The sequence below is a fragment of the Aquarana catesbeiana genome, linkage group LG11 (assembly GCF_042186555.1).
Source record: "Aquarana catesbeiana isolate 2022-GZ linkage group LG11, ASM4218655v1, whole genome shotgun sequence".
NCBI classification, from domain to species: domain Eukaryota; kingdom Metazoa; phylum Chordata; class Amphibia; order Anura; family Ranidae; genus Aquarana; species Aquarana catesbeiana.
The window spans coordinates 59226714-59239664 of record NC_133334.1 but is presented as its reverse complement, the minus strand read 5'-3'; the positions used below and the strand labels follow the sequence as shown (position 1 = coordinate 59239664).

Below are 12951 nucleotides of genomic sequence, written 5' to 3'. Positions count from 1 at the left end.
AATAGATGGTCCGATCAGGTCTGCCTGAAAAACTGACAGCCCATGTGAAACCAGCCTAAAGAGAATCAACCCCATGGTGTCTGTGGCCGTCTCTTCTATCACATCAGACCCAATGACAGCATAGCTTAGCGGGGTGTCAAACTGGTGGCCTTCCAGCTGTTGTGGAACTACAAGTCCCATCATTCCTCTGCCTGTCATGCTTGTAACTGGCAGCCTGGCAATGCCTCATGGGACTTGACGTTCCGCAACATCTGGAGGGCTGCCAGTTTGACACCTGTTAGATAAAAAGCTCAGCTTCAGTGACTTGAGACTTATTTCTGTTTCTCACCTATCTTAATATGACATGAGAAGTGGCTGCATACAGGAGCAAAAACACAGAGGTCATATTTTGGTACTAATGCGCATGGGAACACCCTCAAATCATAAGTTCTTTCATAGAAATGGTTGATTTCTTTCTAATATGAAGATATGGTATGTTTTCCTTTTTGCTTGCATACAAAGATTATTTAAAGCGGAGTTCCACCCACTTTTGAGAGGTGGTCTTAAATGAAAGACCACCTCCCCACCGCTCGCTTTTGGCTAGTTAAATTTTTTTTTTCTTCTAACTTACCTTTTTATGAAGTACAGCCTGTACTTCCAGTCCGCGGCGCAGGACATCATATCCTCTTCTTTGGCGAGCCCAAGCGATGTCTTCTGGGACATGTGTGTCCCAGAAGACAGCCGGTCATTCACAAAGTGCCACGTGAGGAAATGGGCAGTGAAGCTGCAAGGCTCCACTGCCTGTTTTCCTTAATTAGAATGGCGGCGCCTGCACCCAATCCGATGGACGGAGCGGCCTCGGGGGGCCGACATCGCGGGTTCCCTGGAAAGCGTAAGTGTCCTTATTGAAAGTCAGCAGCTACAGTGTTTGTAGCTGCTGACTTTAAAAAAAAAAAATAATTTGCGGGTGGAACACTGCTTTAAGAGTTTTTCTTTAGTATAATTAAAACATGAAAAAAAAAACTTACCAAGGTGGGATCAATGTCCTCTATTTCAAGAAGTCTTTTATATATACTGTGAGTCTTATCATATTTCATACGGCTCTGCAATGTATACAAGGATGAATTACATAAAACATTTGAACTATTCAACAAGACAGACAATAATGCAAGGCCAGGATTAAAAGATATATACCCCAATCTCAATTCTAGCAAATGCTATGTGATTTCAAGTAATACACAGCTGCGTATTGATACATGATGACACAGAGTGAAAAAAAAACCCCATCCCCATCACTCCAGTGGTTTTTCTGCATACTGGTGTAAAGGCAGCTGCAGCTTCCCTCAATGAAAAACATGCTATAAGACTCTAGTTACTAGAGATGAGCTCAGGCGTGTTTGGATCGTAGTCCCAACCCAGCTGAGCAATCCTGTCAGGAAGGCCTCACTGCACACCGCCAATCATAGCCAGTGAGGCATTTTCCGGCCCGCAGCTGCACCTACACCCGCTGCCTATGATTGGCAGTGTGCAGTGATGGATTCCTGGCGGGATTGCTCAGGTGGGTTAGGACTATGATCTGAACATGCTTGAGCTCATCACTATTAGTTACTAGAGATATAAGTAGGAATTCTGCTTTAATTTAAAAAAAAAAAAAAAAAAAAAAAAAACACACCTCTTCATAGTCGGCATAGGCAAAATACAGCAGCATATTCTTCTTAAGCAAGGTGCTAATTGCACGTTCATAAATACTGGCAGCTTCATCACTGAACAGCTTGGCGTTGTTCATATCCTGTTATGAAAGTAAATATCAATTCAATAAATCAAAACACTTCTATATTATCTTATAGGCCAAGCTAAATGCAATATACAAAAAGACATACCCCTTTCTCGGCCAGCAGCTTACTGGACTGTTCCAGATATTGTGCAGCTTCATACCAAATGTCTGGATGATGCCCCAACACCAGCAGGCACTGCTCGTAGGCAAACATGACTGAAAGAGAACACATTGAACTTCAGCCGAAATGTCATAATGGTTCACAAAAGATTGCTAGGCAATAATATGTACTAAATAATAATATTCTCTTTAAAGGTGTGTTACAAATATACATCCATACAGTTCAAATATGGTTCCAGCTAATGTTTATTTTATAGAGGGTGGTATAGCTCAAAATTCTGGCATAAAAGGTACAAAAAAAAAAAAAAAAAAAAAACATACCGTAACTAAAAAAAAAAAAAAAAAAAATACATGAGAAGCACAAAGCAGCAGTTTAGACAAAACACCAACGTTAAGCCCTCGTTGACACCAATGCGATTTGAGAGATCAAACAGCACGACAAATGGCACTCTATTTTAGGCAATGGAACCGTTCAAATCATTGCGACTCAAGTTGCACCTTGGAAAAGATTTGTGCTCTACTTTTCTGTGAGTTCATTGCGACTTGCATTGACTTCTGTTAAATGAAGTTGCAAGACACAATGAAATCGGAGATCCAAATAGCACTGATCTGTGGCTTTAAAATCTCGCTGAAATAGCGCTATTTCAAAGCCACACTGGTGTGAACCAGATGTTAAGGTACACTACTTGAACAACAGAAAAACATTCTCGCTGTCCAGTCCAAACTTATGACTCTACATTGAACTTGTGTTCAGTGTGCTGAAGATATAATCTGCCACAGTATCACAAACCAGCTTTACACGGTTAGAAAAAAGAACCCTCTACTTTCAACAGCATGAAACATAAGTTTAGCAGCTATTCCTAATGAAGTCTAAAGGCAAAACCCTGGGTCAGAATATAGGTGTAGATTTAACCACTAGACCCCCAGGCCTTTTCTGGCACTTTTTGTTTATGTAACAGTATTTCTTGCTAGAAAATTTCTTAGAACGCAGAAACATTATATATTTATTTAAAGCAGAGGCCCTAGAGAATAAATTGGTGGGTGTTGCAATTTTTCACGTCACATGGTATTTGCACCATGGTTTTTCAAACGCAATATAAAAAATAAAAAAAATAAATACACTTTTTTTAAAAAATTTTAATGCCAAAAAAAAACACAATACATAACTTAATTTTTTGTAAAGTATAAAAGATGATGTTAGCTTGAGTAAATAGATACCAAACATGTCATGATTTCAAATTGTGCACGCCCGTGCAACGACGAGAAACAACATACATTTTACTTTTTACATTTGGACTTGTTATGCTGCCATAACCAAATAAAGCTACCTTTAATTCCAATCAATGGGTTGAAATTTAGGAGGCTATCCTCCTGCATATTAAGTATTGCAATGAGACACTAGAAGCCCACCCTTAAATAACAGTGTCATGCAAGAGAGTGACTGTTCCCTTGGTTCAGGGGGCTCTATATTGGTTGTTAAGAACCTTGCTGACTGGTGCCCAAACAGAGATAAGGCCTTTCCACTACATGGCCTTCTCTGCAGTTTGACTGGTTGGCATGTAGAATCCTCTGTCATGAATATTAGTACAACCATATAAAGGTTTTCTAATCTTATCGAGGGCCTATGAGAAGTTTGTTGAGCAGTTTATATATTAAAAGAAGTTTGTGATAATTTCTGAATGGATACAGCGTGATCCTTAAATCCACTTTAAATACCATTTCTTTTGTAGTACCTCTTTTTGTTATGAGGGTCTGGTCTTCTGTCCGAAGAGGGTTACTTTTTTCCCACTGTATGTATTTTTTCCACATCTCTACCTGTTGAGCTTCCTGAGGGGTGTTTTGTGGGGGCACGGAGGGAGCATTGCGATCCAAGCCTTTCATCACTGTCTCGTATTCCTTTTGGAAGAAAAGAAATAAAAACTATACCAATCAGTCTCCTATATCCTGAATGTTAAACACTATCCATAGAAATACTTTTAAACTGGATATAACGATCAGACACCATCTGATCTTTCATAAGCAAAGTAAAAACTGACTGGTACTCTCTGCACCTATTAAAAAAAAACAAAAAAGTGCCTGAAAAGAAAAGACTTACCACTTAAAAGGAGTTGTAAAGGCAGAAGGTTTTTTTTATCTTAATGCATTCTATGCATTGAGATAAAAAACCTTCTGTGAGTAGGAGCCTCCCCAGCACCCCCCTAATTACCTACGTGAGCTCCTTCTCTCTCCAGCGATGTCCACGGTCCCCTCAGCCATCCAGGACACTCCTCCTGATTGGCTGAGACAGAGCAACGGTGCCATTGGCTACCGCGGCTGTCAAAGTCAGTCAGCCAATCAGGGGAGAGAGGGGGTGGGGCCAGGTCAGGCTCTGTGTCTGAATGAATACACAGAGCTCTGACTCGACTTGGGTGCCCCTGTAGCAAGCTGCTGGCTGAGGGGCACTCAAAGGAGGGAGGGGCTAGGAGCAATAAAGAGGGACCCGAGAAGAGGAGGATCCAGGCTGCTCTCTTCAAAACAAACTGCACATATAAGGTAAGTATAACAGGTTTGTTTCATATTAAAAAAAAAAAAAAAAAAAAAAAAAGAGAGAGAGACTTAAAGACTTTACAATCACTTTAACCCCCACTTGCCTGTGCCTCCAGTTAGCACTGCCTTGATGCTCTACACTGGCTGAAATATCTTAATCACCTAATATAGTTTTGGGTGTGTCGGATGCCTGGTCCCCTCTGTGCTCTGTGGTTCCTTTCTCCAGCCCCATCATCAACACTGGGTGCCGTAAAGACCTAGGGGCCTGAGGAAGCAACCGCAGCATAGTTGGGGAATCAGGCATTCTACACTCCTGGAACCGTCAGATGCCGAAGATTTTTAAGACAACACAGATTGGTAGCGAGAAGGGTAATTAGTAATCCCTTCTTTTGCAGGCAAGCCTTAGATTTTAGTTTTTATTAAATAAAGACAGAATCGCTATAACTAACACAAACCCAACTCATTGCAAGACTCACTTGCAATGCAAAATGTACATCTAGAAGGTTTTATAAGCAGGCAGATAATTCAGACATAACATCAGACAAAGCAAAACCCCCTTTGCCAAAGAAGCCTCTGTATCCCTGCCCCATTTTCCTCATGGAATGTTACTATGCCAGTCAGTAAGTCAGTATGCCACTGAGGAAGTGGTTTTGATGCAATACATACGTCAGCCGGCACTGATAGGACTGGACTCACCTTAGCCACTCTCCTGGCATTCATATAATCTCTACTCCGATCCTCTATCATTTTCTTTGCAAGATGGACATTAATACCCTGAAGACAGCATGCAAAGTGTTAGAATTACATCAGATGCACAACATCCTAAACGAACAAATACTATCCTGAGATGTGGCTGCACAGCTTACCTCTTCGTACTTGTTATAATCTCTCCAAAGTTGTTCAATGTTAATCATTGGATTGACACAACCTCGCTGGTAGACCCTGCGTACAGCTGTGATTCTTTGGTTTTCTGCATAAGATCCCACAGCTTCCCTGATTGACAAGAAACCAAACACCTCACTATGTATTGAAAAATATCACTCAAAATTTATATTCAGACTGAACCAACAAAGCACATAATGGTGCTATGCATGTGGGAGGCGGACAAAAGAACAAGCAGGGTTCCATCAAAGCTTTAGAAAGCCAAGCAAATATCAGTAAAACTCGAAATAATCACATATTCAATGGTACATAAACTTTTTTTTTTCTATGGGAGGTTTCTTTTTTTCGCAAGGGAAGTAGTGTCAGTAATTTCAGCACACAGATTTTCTTTCACCTAACCTCCAACATTCACATTAAACCTTATAATTAATTTTGTACTATGACAGAAATATATTATCACATGATATGGCCAAAAGTTTGTGGACACCTATCACTACTATAATAGCTTTTTTTCACCAATACAAAAACATGGGCATTAATATGTACTGTAGTTGTCCGCGCATCCTGGCTATAACAGCCTTCATTTTGCTATAACAGCCTTCACAAAATGTGGGAATGTGCCTGTGGGAATTTGTGCCCATTAAACCAAAATAGCATTTGTAAGGTCAGGTTGTGATGTTACTGGCTACCTCACCCTTGCCTAATAAAATCTTATACTGTATGCTGTAGCTTTAACAGGACCCTTCACTGGAAACTCCCAAACTCATTTGGAGGGTGTCCTCATACCTTTGGCCATAAAGTGTGTTTTCTTTCTTGCTAAGAGAATGCTGGCATATATGCTGCTGTTTAACAGTTCACTGAAGAAAAAAAAAGGTTTGGCCGTACACCACAGAGGGATAACTTTGGTAGAAGATATCATTTATTGTCACCATGTCATAGGAAATTACAGGAGCATATGTTGACGCGTTTCACGCGGGTAACTCGTGCTTGTGTTGTGAACAATCACGAGTTACCCGTGTGAAACGCGTCAACATATGCTCCTGTAATTTCCTATGGCATGGTGACAATAAATAATATCTTCTATTAAAGTTATCCCTCTGTGGTGTGCGGCCTAACCTCTTTTATCTTCACTGACCATTGAAGGTGGTTCGCCGGGGCTAGCACCTGCAAGGATTTGCTTATCCAGAGTTTGAGCGGTGTTACATCTTTCTTGGACTTTGTTTAAAAGTTCACCTTTGTAAAAAAAAAAAAAAAAAAAAATAATTTTTTTAAAAAATGCACATTTTTTTGTGAATAAAAAAATGCGCATTTATTATTTTTTTACTAGGAGCCTGCAAAGCATTGCACTGGCAATCTGCTGATTGCGGGTGCAATGCAAGGCTCTTGCGGACAAGTCTGTGTACGCTGTTTGCTCATACCTTGTACGGGCAGGCAGTTACACTCTGAAAGGAAGACTCCATGAACTACCTAGAGCGCTCAACAGTGCCCTGGTAGTTCATTGAGAACTACAAGCTGACAGCCGCAAAGGCTGTTGGTACCTGTAGTTTTCACATATACAGAAAACTGTGAATGAATGATGTGGCTGTGCGTTGTCAGTGTGACAGCAAGTAGGGAGGAGAAGATCCCCACTTGCTGTCAAAACAGGGGATCGGGGGGGGAGGCTGGTGCATCTGTTACATGTTACACCCTGAATGTGGGTGTAATATGTTAAAAAAGTTGAACTTATCCTTTAAAAGGTCATTCCATCCATATCCGGATCTCCAGCTTTCAGAGTTTCACTTTAAACAAGTATGGACATTGTTAGGTTAAGCCTTTTTACAGTATCTTATTGGCAGAGCCAATAATGCTACCAACATAAACAATTATTGCATGAGCTTTAGCAATTAATGCTGTGTAGAAACTTCAAAAAGCTAAGTGTGAAATCTATTTTGGGAATGTTAGTTCAAGGATCTATTAAGCTTAAAAATGACTGTTAGCATAAAAACTTACACTCCTTTCAAGAAATTGATGTAATCAACCCAGATCTGAAAATGAAGAAAAAGCACCGTTAATGTGACCACACTTAAGGTGAATATAGTACATGACAGAAATGTTATTATATGAAAAGTGAGATTTTACCTGATATGACATTATTTCCATGCCAATTTTATCTAGCGCAAAGTCATATGCTTGTGCCATTTTCTCCCTGAGGGGTAAAAGATTTATGGAAAGAAAACATGAAAGACAGGAACTAAGAACACATGTCCTCTGACACAACACCAAAACCTGTTTTTTTTTTTTGTTTTTTTTTTACATGTGCCTGTTAAAGGTTATTGCACCGTGCATGTCATCATGATTTTTCCCACTGTCAAACAAGCCTGCTTCTGTCTACAGAATATTAAATGTCAATAGAGGGCGCCAATGTTCCAGGGGCAACAAAAAACATGGAGTGCAAAAAAGCCCCACTAATCAGAGCTTTAAAGAATGTGTGTACTTTTTCAAATTAACATTATTTTCAACAAAATACTAAATAACATGGCATGTCTATTTTGTAGAAGAGGACAGTTTGGAACTGCTCTGCCTCCATGCATCCTGCTTGTTTACATGTATTGATGTGCCTGCTCTAACTGATGAAATCCAGCGAGCTGGACATTATTCACTAGCAGCAGCCTAACAGAATGCTTTCTGTGGCTGGGTTAGCATGATGTCCTAGGACGTCAGCATGTAAAACTATGGGATGCATGAAGGCCATGCAATTTTAACCAGCTTTTTTTTAGAAAAATTTAAATGACATTTCACTCATGATGTACACATATGCATTTAGCAGCGCTTAAGAGCTGCTGCGGTTAGGGAAAGGTTCAACGTTCCTCTCCTGAACGCGGAAGAATTGCATTCAGGTTAGGAACATTTTGACCGCTATGTGTAGGCTATGCATACATGAAGCCTAAGCCCGGGTTCACACCTATGCGAATAATAATAATAGCTGCAGCTGTTATACTACTTTTAACCATTCCAAAGTTAACAGTAAATTGGCCAATAACTGACTTAGAGCACAATTAAGACTTTCATGATCTCCCTGTGCATGGGGCGAATTTGACTCTTAAAACCATTAACATCACTTGAACATAACTGTTAGGACCATATATAAACACATATAGGTTACTCTAGTACATACACGTCTATTTTACCCAAAGGCAATGGACACATAGCCAGTGGAGATGGGCTCGGCATGTTTGGATCGAACCTGCCAGGAAGCCGGCACTGCACACCGCCAATCGAAGGCAGCATGTGTATGTGCAGCTGCCGGTCGGGAAATGCCTTACTGCATATGATTGGCGGTGTTCACTGACAGCTTCCTGGAGGGTTCAATCCAAACATGCCGAACCCATCAATAGCAATGAGATATAGAAAATGAAGTATGGCCAGCTGTGGCCACCACCACTGTCAGCCCAAACTGCAGTAAATCAATGGAGAGTAAGGCAGGCCAAAGAAGATATGATTTTCTTTCCTGTATCCGGTATGTTGGTTGTACCCAAGTCGGTTGATGGATCAACCCGGTTACAATGAGCCTGCCCACAGATCGCTTGAATCTCGGCCGGTCCCCGCTGAACTGGCCGAGATTCGAACCATCTATGGCCATTTTAAGAAATAGTAAGAAATTTGCACATGGCCATGTTCATACTACTGGTTGGCTTTGCCCTATTTTAATAAACAGATGATGTGTCTATTATTCACTGCACACCTTTCTAGGTTACAAATGCAACCATTAGAAGGAATTGCTATTCTAGAACAGGGGTCTCCAAACTTTCTAAACAAAAGGGGCAGTTTACTGTCCTTCAGACTTTAGGGGGGCCGGACTGTGCCCAGAGGGAGTAAACAATGCCCAAACTTTGCCCAAACAATGCCTGATCGTTTGTGTCAATGGGAGGAATAATGCCCCATTGTTGGGGTCAGTGGCATGAGGAAAAATGCCTAAAGGGCCAGATAAATGCATGCAAAGAACCGCATCCAGCCCCAGGGCCACAGTTTGGAGACCACTGTTCTAGAGAAATATTACAACCTGCTAGAAAATCTCTGTGCAAGTGGGCATGGGTGTTCCCTCTTTAAAGAAAAAAAGCAAGCAAGATTTTCACCATGTATGGTCTACTAACTTTGTGACTTTCCAGCCTTCCAGTGAAGAATTCAAGGACATGCAGATGTCCACTCACTGTTCTCTTTGACATTTGCCTGTGAATGGACAGCCTAAAAGCAGACAGTCCCTACACCTAATTTTCACATGAGCTGTGTAAGAAAAATGTTGGATATATGGCACCTATAAAAGAAGTCTATATACATTCCTTAGTGGTTATTTAGTGAGAATGAGGCAAAAGAAGAAAAGGGTCATAGCAACTAGTAATGTTTAAATGTTTTCTTCTTAATTTCTTCATTCATACTCAGAACATGGAAGCGAAACTGTAGCCTTCTTTTTTTACCTGAAGTAGACCATGCTAATGTAAATTATCTTATAGGCATGTGTTAATGTATTAATGGCACAAAAGAGTTGAAGGACACACTGAAGGATATCTCACAGCTGGAGCGGGGGACCCTGATGACCCAAATACATCTTACTGCTGCCTACTATTACATGCCTACTACCCCTGCAGGGGTACAGGGAGCTGGTGAGTGGGGATCTTTGAGGGGGAGCACCGCAAGTCACTGGATTTGATCAGCTGGTTTCACGAAAGTCACCGATTACAGACGTTTTCACTTCCTGTTATTGGACTTCATTTCATTCATTCTTTACATTATTTATATATTTTATAAATTTTTTCCACCAAGCTGTTCACTAATTTTCACTATTTTACATTGGTTTTATATTATTTAATGAGTAACTTTGCAGTATATGTTTAATGGTGGGATTAAGTATATTCATAATTTTGTCTATAGGTTTATTGGACACATTTGAGGATTAATATAAGTTTGTACCGTGGTTTTTTATTTTATTTATTTGATTTTATTTTTATATATTTCTGTTTTGGTTGGTGGTCACTATTGATTTTTTATTAAATGTCACTTAATTTTGGCTGATTTATCACATAGTGTATACCTGTATATAGGTATGAGATTGACTTGATAGCATAACTTAGGTAACGGGGGACATTTAGATCCACCACCTAATGAGGGTCAAAGGGGTGCTTTTATTATAGAGTACCTGGTTCCTTTTTGAGGTTTATTAAATTACAAGTCCAGATACCCAGATAAGGTAGCGCCATTTACCCCTAATCAAATCCTTTATTAATGTATTAATTACCTTGTTAAGTTTAAATTATATATGTACTTTGGGAGACGTATTTTTATTACATATGCAAGGTCTGCTTCTTGCTTAGTATTGAAAAACAAGGTCATTATAATTAAAAACATTAGCCTATTTGCAATGTCCAATCACATGAAATACAGACAATGCTGCTGGTAGAAAAAATGTAATCTTTGCATAAGTGGTCCATAGACGAGACAGTTTTTTTTTTTTTTTCCGATCAGATAGTGGGCTGAACAAAAAAACTGAATGAATTCCCTCATCTACACAAGCGAGGTGGATGGGGGAATCCTTGCTGCTTGCCATTGTATTCTGACAGTGGGGTCACTTCTGCCAGCAGACTACACTTATCAGAGCTGCAGCTTGATTGATCGAAGCAAAACTTTTCAACAAACCCGCTTGAGAGCAGTCGGACGTTAGAACCAGAAACAGCCATAGATAGACTGAAATTAATCTGGTCCCTGCTGAACCGGCTGAATTTCAAACCATGTATGGACAGCTTTAGGCTTTAATGACATAACAGAGCTAGGGAGCAACCTTATTTAATAACAGCGGATGAGAGGTCTTTTTTTTTTTTTCAGATGTGTTGCTGTATATTGATTAATGTAAAAAGTAAATTTTAACACCAGCTCTGCTGTAAATGTGCAGTTATTATTAGCCATGCCTCCACTTTGCTTCAGTTTTCATGATTTGGCCCCTTTTGTGGACTTACTTGTAACTTGGAAGCTTCCCTTTGGTCTCCCGAACATAGGACACATAACATTTCCATAGATCTATGTGTAAGACCTTCATGAGGCATCTTTGAAATAACTGTAGGTAGAATTCAACAAAAGGTAATCTATACTAACACAATGGCCATTTGTGTTATTCACTTTAAGTAACTGAGTAGCATATATGAAGTGTTAACAGAATGAAGCACTAATATTTGTGAGAGCTATGATGGAAAGCTAGCGACAGACATAAGATATTGGTCCTTAGTAACACAGTATTTAGAGGGAGTCACTTGTTCACCTAAGAACAATGTGTGTGTGCATAATAAATTTATATCTATATATAAATATGCACATACAATGATATACACACACACAACGTGTGCATAATAAATTTATATCTATATATAAATATGCACATACAATGATATACACACACACACAACGGTATATATATATACCGTTGTGTGTGTGTATATCATTGTATGTGCATATTTATATATAGATATAAATTTATTATGCACACACACATTGTTCTTAGGTGAACAAGTGACTCCCTCCAAATACTGTGTTACTGATAAAAAAATATATTTTTTTTTATTATAATTTATTTTTTTAAATAGATCTTTGGCTGTTTTCTTTGAGCAGTCTTTGTTGCCATCTTTGATAGCCAAGATATGTATTTTACTGCGCATCGTTCCACAAAAAATATATTTGAAATCAACCATTAGAAGAAAGACTACATACAGTACATTTTAAGGAGTAGAATTTAAAGCAGAATTCCAGCCAAAACTTTTTCGGGTCTGCAATGGAGGTTTTGTTGATTTGTCCCCATGAAGCAAACTTTCTCTTTGTTTCCTGGGAGGTAGGTGTGAGGTGCTGGATCTTGTATTGTGGATGGTTGTTTTAAGTCAAGAATCAAACCAATTTAGGAGGGAGCCAATCCCCTTAGGAAGCCCTCTAGGAGTGATAGCTAAGAGTTGGCTATCAGCTCAGAAAAAAATGTGGTGTAGGAAAAGAATCAGAAAGAGAACATAAAAAGCACAGATTTGAAATTAAAGCAAACAAATTTTGGGGTTTCAGGACTTCCTTCCTCCAGGGCTACAAATAACACACACATTTACAATTTATTACTTATTATTGGTGTTTTTAGCGCTACCTTGTTTAAAAAGATTTTTTTTTAATGTATTGTTATTGGTAGCGCTGATGAAGGGGGCCCTTTGAACCTCAAAAATGCTTTGGCTTTTTACAATACAAGATTCTAAATAAAATCAAATGTGAACTTTGTACGTTCTGTTTCTAGCGCTTTTCTTCCTGCACACCAAGCAACAAAAACCTGACAGAGGTCCTTTAGGGTCAATTCCCATCAGAACACAGTAAATGGGTTGTAACACACTTCACATCACAAGAAAATAGGATCCTGCTGCATTTTTTGCAGCTCACCATAGCACTCATTGTGAATTATGGTTCATTGCAGTGCAACAGTACTGTGTCCTCACCGTAGCACTCATTGTGAATCGTGGTTCATTGCAGTGCAACAGTACTGTGTCCTCACCGTAGCACTCAATGTGAATCGTGGTTCATTGCAGTGCAACAGTACTGTGTTCTGGACTTGTGTTGGGATGCCATTCAAAACAAACAGCACAGCAATGAACACATGCATGACGTGCTACCGTACCTTACCACAA

The 12951-nt window shown here is 39.6% G+C and overlaps 1 protein-coding gene across 1 annotated transcript in view; it reads right to left on the bottom strand.

Annotated features, from left to right (window-relative positions):
* Window positions 1-12951, bottom strand: part of CSTF3 (cleavage stimulation factor subunit 3) — a 101858-nt gene that overhangs the window by 20403 nt on the left and 68504 nt on the right. Inside the window, exons 5-13 of the mRNA XM_073604469.1 lie at window positions 11266-11363; window positions 7400-7466; window positions 7271-7305; window positions 5266-5392; window positions 5096-5173; window positions 3607-3769; window positions 1860-1969; window positions 1652-1768; window positions 1008-1082 (exon numbers count right to left, since the gene is read on the bottom strand). Coding sequence (XP_073460570.1) covers window positions 1008-1082; window positions 1652-1768; window positions 1860-1969; window positions 3607-3769; window positions 5096-5173; window positions 5266-5392; window positions 7271-7305; window positions 7400-7466; window positions 11266-11363 — 870 coding nt within the window. The remainder of the gene's footprint in view (window positions 1-1007; window positions 1083-1651; window positions 1769-1859; window positions 1970-3606; window positions 3770-5095; window positions 5174-5265; window positions 5393-7270; window positions 7306-7399; window positions 7467-11265; window positions 11364-12951) is intronic.